The 12,817-nt window shown below is 41.0% G+C and overlaps 1 protein-coding gene across 1 annotated transcript; it reads right to left on the bottom strand.

Annotated features, from left to right (window-relative positions):
• Window positions 1-7,033: 7,033 nt before the first annotated feature.
• On the bottom strand, window positions 7,034-12,814 carry vgf (VGF nerve growth factor inducible). Its single transcript, XM_028429370.1, has 2 exons — window positions 12,665-12,814; window positions 7,034-10,937 (listed from the first exon to the last, which is right to left on the bottom strand). The coding sequence occupies exon 2, from the start codon at window positions 10,885-10,887 to the stop codon at window positions 8,803-8,805; it is 2,085 nt and encodes a 694-aa protein (XP_028285171.1). The 5' UTR covers window positions 10,888-10,937; window positions 12,665-12,814; the 3' UTR covers window positions 7,034-8,802.
• Between the last annotated feature and the right edge of the window lie 3 nt (window positions 12,815-12,817).

The raw sequence follows: 12,817 nt of genomic DNA, 5'->3' as shown, positions 1-12,817 counted from the left end.
AAATACAATAAATGCTAAAATACACATTGTACAAAAGATTATGTGATTTGGAGATATTGTTACCATATGTATGAATGTTTTTAACCTAACTCCACCACCTCCACCGCCTTTCCCTCATCTTACTTGTAATATCTGCATGACATCAGATAACTTTGATCTAGCTTATGAGATTCATCATTCGTCATTTACACAGGAATGTAAATTTGTTGCATGAACTAAGCCTTCTGTCTTACTGCACTGCAAGGCAAGGCTTATTTATACAGCACTATTCATACACAAGGCAATTAAGAGTGCTTTACAGAGAACAATAAAATCACAGAATAAAAGCAACACATTAAGACATTATGACCAGCTTAGTAATAGCTTTTACATGGTTGTTAAAATTCAGGTCTGAGGTCAAGAATTACACCATAATTTCTGGCATGAGTTGTAACCATCGAGTCTGATCTTAGCTCTTTCATTTTTGGGGCCAAAAAACAGTCTTGTCTGCATTGAGCTGAGCAAAGTTCTGGCACATCCACTCATTGATTTGTTGAAGACATTTACTTAGTGAGTGTAAGGGACTGTAGTCATGTGATGACACTGAAATATAAAGTTGTGTCGTCTGCACAGGTGTGATAAGAGATGTTGTGATGTTCTATGATCTGAGCTAGGGGCAGCATTTAGATGTTGAACAGAAGTGGTTCAAGAATGGACCCCTGAGGAACCCTGCATGTGATCTTAGTTTAATCAGACTCATAGTTACCAATTGACACAAAGTAGTCCCTACCATGTAAGTAAGATTTGAACCAGTTTAACACAGTGCCAGCAAACAAAATGTGAAAATGTGAAATGTTATAATGTACCTGGAGTTTAGTTTTTCTCCATCTGCATTCTGTCTGCGGACTCTTTTTGAGCTCTAACCAGTGTGGCATTTATCAAAGATGACTTTTTCTTTCCTGACATAACTTTAGTCCAGATTGGTGCGATTGAATCAATAACAGTCATAACTATGGAACTGAAACTGTTTACAAGGTCATCAACAGGAGCTGTGGGCAGTGCACAGGTGTTATCATTAATATGACAGTTTCTGATCACCTCTCCTTCTACTTTGTTGGGATTAGCAGGGGTGGTTGTCAAACCTTCCATAGAATATCTTATTGCACTGTCATTAAACAAAATGGGAACTCCTCCTTTCTTGCACAATGTTGGTTCACTCATGAAACTAAAGTAGGAGGAGTTGACTAAATAAGAACTGCTGCACTGTTACCTTGCCCCAACCAAGTTTCAGTTAAAAACATAAAATTGAGATTGTGCTTTTGAATAAAATGATGAATTAAGAATTTGCCTGCCAAAGACCTGACATTTAAGGGAGCTAAATTTAATGTACTAAAACCCTGGTCCTGTCTATGTTGAGGGCTTGACCAGAGCAAACAGCACCCAGGGACCACTGTTACACATTATTTATCAAAGTGAAGAAATACACTTTGACAGGGCTGATGGTAAAAGTTCATTCTGAATTCATGAACTGGTCTGTAAATTTAATATTAAATATCTGAAGCCTATATTGTAATTGAAATTGATTTAACCTCCTGGTTAGACATGACCGTTTTGAATAAGTAATAGTCAAATTGAGTATAACCTCACCTTTAGTGATACTAAGTGAGATCTTAAGTTAATATTTCTGAGCTAAGAGGTTAAAACCTAAAAACATGTGGCACCATTTGGCACCTCTTTGACTCTGCTGCCATCTGCTGGTACTGCAGCTGCAGCTCTCAGCTGCTACAAAATTCTGGGTTTATGGGGGAAGAGTCAGAAGTGCTTCACAGAGAAGAAACAGTCGGCCAGCATTGGAATATTCAGGGGCTGGACTGCAGGTCAGCATGCAGGTCTGGAGGCAGAGAGACCTGCAAAGAGAGAGAGAGACACACACAAAACTATGAGAAAGACAACAAACACAGTTTATGACATGAATCACTAATATGATCCAAACTAATAAGAATAGAGGAGAGGTAAGAGGGTCAGAGGGGGATTTGAGGGGACGGGAACTGCCTGTATCTATACCTATCAACCATTCACACTATCTTTAAGGCTAACTGTATGCTTTACTAAACAGAAAGGTTTTAAGTCTAGTCTTAAAGGTGAAGGCGGTGTCTGCCTCTCGGACCCAGATTGGTAACTCCATAGTAGAGGTGCCTGATAGCTAAAGGCTTGTCCTCTTATTCTACCTTTATGAATTCTAGGTACTACAAGTAGAAAATCTAGATCTGAGATGTTTTGGGCCAAAAACAATGACCTCAGTTTTTTCTTAGTTTAACAGTAAAAAACTGGAGGTCATCCAGTTCTTTAGACATGCCTGTAGTCTGACTGGCTTTGTTTCTTCAGGCTTCATGGATAAATACAGCTGGGTATCATCAGCATAACAATTATAGTTTCTGCAGTGCTTCTGAATGATATTCCCTAGAGGGAGCATGTAAAGGGTGAACAGGATCAGTCTGAGCACTGAAACCTGTGGAACACTGTGGTTAACCCTTGTACGTGAGAAGGAGACATTATTAACATGAACAAAGTGGAATCTGTCTGAAAAATACATTTTAAACTAGCCTAGTGCTGTCCCTCTAATCTTAATCTTGTGTTCTAATCTGTGTAGTAAGATGCTGTGATCTACAGCGCCAAGGGCAGCACTGAGATCTAGTAGAACAAGTACAGAGACAAGTCAAAGGTCTGATGCCATGAGGAGGTCATTAGTAACTTTAACCAGTGCTGGTTCTGTGCAGTCTTAAGACTGTCAGAGTCGACGTCCATAATAATGTTAAAGTCCCCCACTATAATGACTTTATCTGTGCTGAGCACTAAACTTGATAAGAAGTCTGAAAACCCGAGCAGGAACTCTGAATAAGCAGCAGCAGGTGACGATACACACAGAAGTCTGAAAACCCGAGCAGGAACTCTGAATAAGCAGCAGCAGGTGACGATACACTACGAGTAAAACTGGCTTTACTGACTTCCAGCTTTGTGAGACAAGCTGAGAGTGAGACTCAAAAGAACTGTGAGTAGATTTAGGTTTAGGATTCATCTGAAGACTGGAGTATTAGATTGCTGCCACTCCTCCTCCTCGACCTGTGCCTCGAGGAACATGATAGTTAATATAATGTCAACTTTATTCTCTTAGTATTATTATTATAAATACATGTCATGATTTTGTAGCTTGTACTATAGATCCACTTTATCAGTCTCTCACATCATCTTCACAACATTGATTCAGTTCATCAAGGTTTTTTAACGTTCACTTATGCACAGACCACTGAAGGTCCCACCACAGTATTTCAACTGAGATCTGGACTTTGACTAGACCATTCAAAACTTTTATTCTTTTATTTTCCAGTCATTCTGATGTAGATTAGCTGCTGTGCTTTGGATCATTGTTCTGTTGTATGACCCAGCTTCCACCAGGCTTTAACTGTCAGACAGATGGTCTCACATTTGTCTCTAGAACACACTGGTATACAGAGAAGTTCATGGTCCACTCAATGACTGCAAGGTGTTCAGGTCCTGTGGCTGTAAAACAAGTCCAAATCATCAGTCCTCCACCACCGTGCTTGACAGTGTGTGAGGTGTTTCTACTGAAATGCAGTGTTTGGTTTTCAGCAGATATGGTGGTGATCATTAAGACCAAACAACTCCACTTTGGTCTCATGTGTCCATAGGACATTGTTCCACAGGTGCTGTTCTTTGTTCAGATGCAGTTTAGTGAACCTCAATCATGCTTTTTAGACAGAAGAGTCCTTCTCCCGGTAAGCCTTCAAACAAACTGTACTTGTTCAGTCTTCTAATTGTGCTGCCACATTAACACTGAGCATGCTCAGTGAGGTCTGTAGGCTGTAGGTTGTTATCGTTGACAGGACAATTTATTGTCCACTGGGATGTCCACTCCTATGAAGATTGACGGCTCCCTTTTATTCAATTATATAGATAGATAGATAGATAGATAGATAGATAGATAGATAGATAGATAGATAGATAGATAGATACCACATCAATGAAATGAAATATGTACATCTTTTTCATCAATATGTAAATGTATAATCAGCTTCTAGTTGAACTTTGAAAAAATATAGCATGTTCATGTTGTATGTTTAAAAAGGCTATAAGCTTCTGCCTGCGTGCAGACATATACTGTGTTTACAGCCTGCACTGTGTGCATTTTGGTCTTCTGCTGTGGCTGCATGATGATGTTGGTGGATGAGTCACCCAGTCTTTACTGCATGACATCATGAATCACTGCACCTCTCTGTGGGCAGAGCTGCAACCACACCACTTCTCTCTTTCCTCAATCCCTCTTCTCTCCCTCCTCCATGCCTCTGCTCACCATTTTTGTTTACCCTGTCATCCTGTCGTGTGGCCTGGTTTCTGCCTTTGTAACTCTGTCTTTGTCCCTCATTCCTTCATGATTTCTGAGAAAAAACATCGCCCTGCTTAGGTTTTAGTGTTTTTCATCCGTGTTTTTCATCCAAACTATAATCACCCTGCTACACTAAATTGTCCTGTCAACAATAACACCCAGCTACAAGGATGTCTTCTCTCCTCCTTCACCCAGCCAACTGTCAGCAGGAAGGTTTTTCCTTGTGAGCCGGGTCCTGCTCAAGGTTTTTTCCTGTCTGGGAGTTTTTCCTTACCACTGTGTGCTTGCTTGGGGGTTCAGTAAAGCAACTTGAGACAATTCTGACCAGCACTAGGCTGGTTGAAATCATATTTATTTTTTAGCCTATTTTGCTGCATTTTAAACAGGATGACCTGCCAGCTTTAATGGAACAATTACACTCAACAAAAATATAAACGCAACACTTTTGTTTTTGCTCCCATGTTTCATGAGATGGACTTGAAGATCTAAACTTCATTCCAGATACACAATATTACCATTCCTCTCAAACATTGTTCACAAATCTGTCTAAATGTGTGATAGTGAGCACTTCTGCTTTGCTGAGATAATCCATCCCACCTCACAGGTGTGCCACATCAAGATGCTGATCTGACATCATGATTAGTGCACAGGTGTACCTCAAACTGCCCACAATAAAAGGCCACCCTGAAATGTGCAGTTTTGTCTCACAGCAAAATGCCACAGATGCCACAAGCATTGAGGGAGCGTGCAATTTGCATGCTGACAGCAGGAATGTCAACCAGATCTGTTGCTCGTGCATTGAATGTTCTTCTCCACCATAAGCCGTCTCCAAAGGCGTTTCAGAGAATATGGCAGTACATCCAACCGGCCTCACAACCACAGACCACGAGTAACCACACCAGCCCAGGACCTCCACATCCAGCAGGTTCACCTCCGAGATCGTCTGAGACCAGCCACTCAGACAGCTGCTGAAACAATTGGTTTGCATAACCAAACAATTTCTGCACAAACTGTCAGAAACCGTCTCAGGGAAGCTCAACTGCATGCTCGTCGTCCTCATCGGGGTCTTAACCTGACTCCAGATCGTCGCCATAACAGACTTGAGTGGGCAAATGCTCACATTCGATGGCGTCTAGCACGTTGGAGAGGTGTTCTCTTCACGGATGAATCTCGGTTTACATTGTTCAGGGCAGATGGCAGACAGCGTGTGTGGCGTTGTGTGGGTGAGCGCTTTGCTGATGTCAATGTTGTGGATCGAGTGGCCCATGGTGGTGGTGGGGTCATGGTATGGGCAGGCATCTGTTATGGACGAAGAACACAGGTGCATTTTATTGATGCCCATTGTTGTGCCATACATCCATGAACATCACCTCATGTTTCAGCAAGATAATGCACGGCCCCATGTTGCAAGGATCTGTACACAATTCTTGGAAGCTGAAAATGTCCCAGTTCTTGCATGGCCAGCATACTCACCGGACATGTCACCCATTGAACATGTTTGGGATGTGCTTGACCGGCGTATACGACAGCGTGCACCAGTTCCCACTAATATCCAGCAACTTCGCCCAGCCATTGAAGAGGAGTGGACCAACGTTCCACAGGCCACAATAGACAATCTGATAAACTCTATGCGAAGAAGATGTGTTGCACTGCATGAGGCAAATGGTGGTCACACCAGATACTGACTGGTTCTGAGTCCCCAGACCGCCAATAAAGCAGAAACAAAATGCACATTTCAGGGTGGCCTTTTATTGTGGGCAGTTTGAGGTACACCTGTGCACTAATCATGATGTCAGATCAGCATCTTGATGTGGCACACCTGTGAGGTGGGATGGATTATCTCAGCAAAGCAGAAGTGCTCACTATCACACATTTAGACAGATTTGTGAACAATGTTTGAGAGGAATGGTAATATTGTGTATCTGGAATGAAGTTTAGATCTTCAAGTCCATCTCATGAAACATGGGAGCAAAAACAAAAGTGTTGCATTTATATTTTTGTTGAGTGTATTTCAATTAATTTTTAATTTTACCAGTAAAGTGTTTAACATCTGTCTGTGAGATAAGACAAAGTAGGTCATGTAGCAAGACAACAACAACCACAAACACACTAATCGTTTTATGTTTTAAAGAGTGGTTAAAGAATTGTTATCAGTCCAACATATGTAGTTAAATTCAGGCAAACCTTGCATTACATAAGTGGTACAGTGTCCATAGTTTGCAAATAAAGGTAGTTTAGATATACACACTTCAGCAACTACTGGATGCATGGAATATGTATTTGTGAGTACACAAATTTACACACAAATCATTGTACACATCTGTAAATCTTGTTGAAACTAAATTAATGTAACCTTGAATGCTCCCTTCTCCTTGTGACATATGTGATAAAATATCTGTGTCTACCACGAAGCCTTTCTGCAATTAAAAAAAAAGTTTGTTTTATTTATTTCTTTATCTGTAATAAGAAAAAGAAAAAGATTATCCCTTAGAAACAATAAAGATTCTTCTATTCTCAAAGTAGTCATTGATGTGCACTCACATCCAGCAAATGTGCATTTATTATGATGGTTACAACAAGGTACAGCTAGAAAGACCATGGATAATATCGTCACATACATGACTCAAACAATGATTTATTTTTTCAGTCGTTTTTGTTATTTTTTTTATACTTTTTAAATGATGCTGTCTCCAAGTAGCAATTTTAATATACATATACATATGTATACATAAACATGCACACATATCAGCCTCATCTCCGGCCAACCCCTTCTGATCTGCAGCGCTGTAACTGTCTTATACAGTATTATAAAAAACAAATCACTAAAAATATATTTTTATACTTTTTTTAATACTTTTTTTTTAGCCCAAGCTTCCATTGATCCGTTCTCTTTTTCGACAGTTGAGCTAATTATTACTATTTTTCTTCATTATATGAGATTGTCAGTGCTATGGTTCTGTTTTGGCAAGACAACCAGAGCCCCTGTTCTATCTGACAAACAAGGAGAAAGAAATAGTCTTTGAGTATTGATTATCAGTAGCCATTTAAGTGGAGAAATAAAGTGTTTCAGTATTTTCTGTAGTTTTCCAATGTAAATTTACAGTAACACCAACATTCATCATTCATTAGAATCTCAGTAATATTCAAATTTTGACTTGTGTATGTAAATATGACAAATGTGAACAAACTGTTCCCATTTCAAGGGAGGAAATTAAAGTGGCACCCTCCCAAACTGACGGTCCTGGATGCATGGAGAATATACATATAAAGACAATGAGAGGAATGTCATAGTGACCCGCAGAGTTCTGCTCTAAATACATTTTATACAATAATGTATAAAATGTATCAAAAAGATGTAACGTAAAAATAATAGCTAAAGGATAAGGCTAGCATTATGCCATCCCAAATTCCATGCACAGACAGCAAAACCAACACGTACTGTGTTTGTGCTATCCCTGACACATCTTGTTGAAAAGTGGTAAAACACATCATAAATGAGTTTGATGCAAACTACAGCCTTTTCCTCCTTTTAGGTAACATTTGCTCACAATTACAGTGGCCAACTGTAATGAAATGATTTAGCATTTCAGTGTTACAGTACACAGAAGGCTAAACAAAGAATCACCCGAGCTTTCATTAGAAAAAAAGAGAATGCTTTCACCTCTGCATCCTCCTGAAAGGTTCAACTATACAAGAATGCCATAGAGTTTGGCACCATAGCAACAAGGCAATTTAAGTTATGCGAAGGATGAGTCATCTGAGCCAACAGAAGGGTGTTAGTAAGGCTTCCACCAACTCTCTGTATGAAATATGCTTTTAATCATATTCATTTAGACAGAATGTGGGTGTATGTATGAGTGTACATGAAAAAAAACAATGTGTTAAGTGACTGTGTTCTATCACCACATATGGCTGGAATGTTTACTGTCCACATACTTGTGATAAATCATATTTATTATAAACTTTGAATTTCACTGCCAGAGATAATCCCACCAATGTTCTTCTGTGTATCAACCGGGAAATTCGATCAACCATAACCATGTTTTCCACCCTAAGCTTCATCTGACTGTAAAAAAAAATATTTGAGTGTCTGCCTTTGTTGGCATTGTAAAATGTCCAAACTATTAGGCTGTCAGGCTAGCCTGATACAAATGTGTGTCATGTCATGCTTCCCAGCATATCCTGGTATCCTTTTCTTCCATCATCCTACCAAAATTCCACTTAATCTAGACTACATTTTAAAAAAATGTCCTTTTTCAAACAATAACCAATCAAAACAGGAGAAAGAAACTTGCCACATGTTTAAAACAAAAAGAAAACAAAACAAAAGCCAGTATAAAGAAATACATCCTGCTTCTTTTTCATGGTTCACTTTTTCTTTTTCTCCCCCTCCTCTCAGCCCCCTCCCCCCTTTAGTCAATCTAGTGTGGTCTCTTCATGAGTATCTGCTCTATGTATTTCTCCATATCATCACGGTTGTTGCTGTCTGCCTGCTCTGCCGAGGCTGCATAATATAACTGCTTCTCCTGTGGGTTGATCATCCGCAGTGGGTAGCTGGGGGGTGGTTTGCTTTGCTTTGGGATGGATACAGGCTGTAATGTCCGGGAGTACACTGGGAGGTTGTAGCCGCTATAATAAGACTTTCTCTGGAAAGCTATGGGGGGTTTTCTGAGCCGGGGTTGGACCCAGCTGTGGTAATGTCTTTTCGGAGGGAAAGTGTAGGTGTCATCCATTGAATTCCCCTTGAGGGTAAGAGCAGGTTTCGAGATGTAGTAATGGGGTCTGGGCCTGAGAAGAGGAGGCAAGTAGAAGGAGTAGTAGTCCAAGTAGGGTTTACTCTGGTAGTAGGAGGGGTACGTGTAGGGGTAAAAGGGGTATCCAGTCCTAGCAGACTTGAGCCAGAGTTCCTGGGTGTTTGATGGAGGCTTCTGACGTTCCGGCCATATGTTTGAACTTGTTAGCAGATATTTTCCGGATTTGCTCCAAAGATCCTTTGATTTGGTTGGTGTTTTTTCTTGGAACCATGTTTTGAGGAGATTGACAGCTGGAAGTGGTTGCTTACGGATAGGGAAGTTATTTTGATTGGTTGGAATCTGTCCAGAGGAAAAGGAAGAAGAGAGTGCAGGTTGTCGCCAGTGTGGCTCAGGTGGCACATCTTTCTTCTTCTTCTTCTCCACATCACTGATGATGTCCACAACATCATCAGCAGGGAGGTGAAGCTTGCTAGAAATTTCAATTAGCTTGTCAATGGTCTGAGGATCAATATCTTCATCCTCCGTTACATTCAGTTCCTCATCGGACCGCTTGTCCTCTGCAGCGTTGTATGGAGTTGAGCTGTGCTTCTTGTTTCCATTATTCTGTTTGACCATGTAACGCAGGAGCATGTCTGATGCAATGTCAGCCAACTTCTCCTCCTCCATCTTGGCTCTTTGTGCTTCTGCTGCCTGCCTTCTTATCTCCTCCTGCTCCGCTTTGGCCTGAGCCTCTTCCTCCTCTGAAGTCAGCACCTCTTCGTCTTCCTCTGCTCCCATAGGTTCATCATCTTTCATCACCTCCTGCTCAGCTGGGAGCTGAGGCTCTGCTACATTAGTGTCATAATTACTGTCCTTAAATTCATCCATATAATTGCCTCCTTTGAATGTTGGGAAGTTTAGGGCTTTCTGTGTCTCCTCTTGCCATTTTAATTTTTTTGTCGACATGGCAAGGTCACTGCCTTTATTTATTGGTATGATGTCATTGTAGCTGTTGTAACCTCTGCTTATCCTCTGGTTGTGCTCTGAATCTCCTTCCCTCTTTGTGGCTATGTTTAAACGAGGAAACCCTCTCATCATGTTCTCTAGACTCTTTAGCTCCTCAACGCTGAGCTGCTCCTCCTCTTCCTCATTGCTGCCTTGAGTGGGGCTGGTTAAACCCTGCTGGGAAGCAACAGCCTCTCTTTCATCTGAGGCAGCGGTCTGCTGCTCTGTTTGGTTCTGGATCGTGTGGCTAGTGGTATGACTAATCACCTTCTCGATCATCTTTTCTTCTTCCTCCTGGGCTTTCTGTCTCTCTTCTTCCTCCTGCCTTTGCTGCACCATTAGAAGCTCTAACTCCTGTCGTCCATCTCTGCCTCGGCCTTCTTTTGTTGATCTTACTTCCATGTATGTCTCTTCTTTTCTATCCTCCCTTCTCTCAGCCTTTCTCTCTTCTTCCAATCCATTGTACTTCTCTGCCTCCTTCCTTCCTCCTTTTGAGTGATTCAATGCCTCAAGTAAGACTGCCGCTAATGTTTTGGGATCAACATCTTTAAAGAGTTCTTCTGCTTCATCTTTATGTATTGATTGTCTCTCTTCATTTCTTTTTTCCTTGTTTCTAGACACTGCCTGCCAAAGAAGAGCATCTTTCTGTGAGCTGTTGACCACCCTAGGGGTGCTGAGCAGGTTGGTGGCGTACAGATGGGGCAAAGATGTTGCTGTCAAGAGGACCAAGAGTGTAAGACCACTTGAGACATAGGGATAGCTGGTCATGACCACTCAGAACAGGGCCTGCTGTGAGCATCGAAGGAGATCAGAAATATCTGGAGCAAGGAGAAGAATACAGAAATTTTCATTTTCAGTTTCAATTATTCTTGCCCTGTGGCATAAAATTTCAGCACAGGAATATCAACTTTACAATATTAGGTGATGGGACATTTCAAGATACTACTGCACAAAATCAATGCAGAAAAGAGTATGCATGATGTGATGATTTTGCCATATGTATTTTGCTATCATTTTGTCTAATGTCTTGAAAAAATGGAACCATAAATTTGTGACAGGAAATGGCTGAAACAAAAAGAATGACTGATAGGATATTCACTTTTATTGATTCTTTTCCTTCCATTGGGATCAACGGTAAAATCTCACTAAATCCATAGTCGGACAGTGGGCATTAACTCTCTGTCTGTCCATCTAAAATGGACTTTCCTCTTATTTCTTCTGGGAATTTGCCTGTGGTCATCATGGCTATCAATTTCCTTTTTTGTTGAGCATATAACCTGACAAATTTACTATTTGAAATTATCATATATAGGGCTGGGATTGGTAGGAAGGGTTAACCCACATATACAAATTAATCATCCACAAATAATGATATTTTATGTCCACGCCCTAGCCAAGAAGTTTAAATGTATAAACCTTACCACAAGTGAAAATAAAGGTGGAGTAATGTAGCAGTGGGTTATGATTTTAAATAAGAAAACTTCCCATGAGAAAGCTGGTCTATACAGAAAGACTCTCCCTTTAATGATTATGCCATTGTACCAAAATATATGGCAAATAGAGGTTGCACATAAGAATATGAATAGGAGGTAACTGTTTTTTTCAGTTAATTTTGCCCATAAAGGGCTAATGGATGGATAGCAAGTCTCAGATTGGGACTGATTGCAACAGGAAATCCCTTCTTTAAGGCAGCCAGAATTCCATAGCAGGGCACCAGCGCACTGCTGCACAGTAGCGTCATAATAATAATAATAATAACATAATTTAAAACCACATGAAAAATGTTTTTTTTTATGTGTTTTTATGTGTTTCACAGGCAGAAACACGCTCCAGCAGGATCCTGCAGTGGAGCCAGTGGATTACGTGGGTTGCAGGGGTTGTATGATGCATGATGTGCAAACAATTAATCATCTCAATATGGACCCTGCTCAGGCCGCACAAAGACCCTCCAACGGCCTGAGCAGGTCACAGTGGATTTACGATGCGGCATCCAGCCCACCAGCATACTTCAGTCAACACAAGAAGCCGCCCTGCAACCCGCACTTTACAACTATAAAGCTTAATTACCCCGACAAACATGGACGTCAGTAATATGCAGACGTTTTATTGTTTCCTCAATAGATTCTAACGTCACCGCACGGCAGAACATTGCACAGTTTCAATCTAATGTCTTTGAGAAATCATGGTGCCAATGGCTGTGATGACTGTGGTGGTGATGATGGTGATGATGATGATGATGAGGGTGATGATGACAAATCGCTTGACTGTAAACAAAGAAATAGGGCCAGCATTAATAAAAGCCCAATGAGCTCCAATTAGGGCCAAATCAACTCCATGTACAGCCTCATTTTAAAGCTGCTCAGCATATCTGACTATTATTGAAGCCGCTGACTCACACGAGAAAAATCAAATCAAATCAAATAGATAACAGGAATCTCCCTCTGCGCGTGCTGTAGTTTTACTTTTTTTAGATGGTCTGAGGCTCCAAACAGATTTACCTCCGCAAAACAGAACTTGAAGTCGTGTCAAATAAGTTGGGACTTACTTGAAGCTCAGTGGGAGAAGCGTGGGGATTCCAGTCATGTGCAAAGCCACCGTCTGCACGGCGTGCTCTCCTCTGGTGTGTTGTTGGCAAGTATCGTCACTGCTGCTAACTGCCGGGTCTCTTAATGCTCTCTCCGCCCGGGATTCCGCCTTT

This window comes from Parambassis ranga, chromosome 18 (genome assembly GCF_900634625.1).
Source record: "Parambassis ranga chromosome 18, fParRan2.1, whole genome shotgun sequence".
Lineage (NCBI taxonomy): Eukaryota > Metazoa > Chordata > Actinopteri > Ambassidae > Parambassis > Parambassis ranga.
The sequence above is the reverse complement of the archived record's forward strand: the minus strand, read 5'-3'. Positions and strand labels throughout refer to the sequence as shown.

Excerpts from the sequence above, each read along its gene's own strand:
- vgf (XM_028429370.1), bottom strand. The coding sequence starts at position 10,887 with ATGACCAGCTATCCCTATGTCTCAAGTGGTCTTACACTCTTGGTCCTC.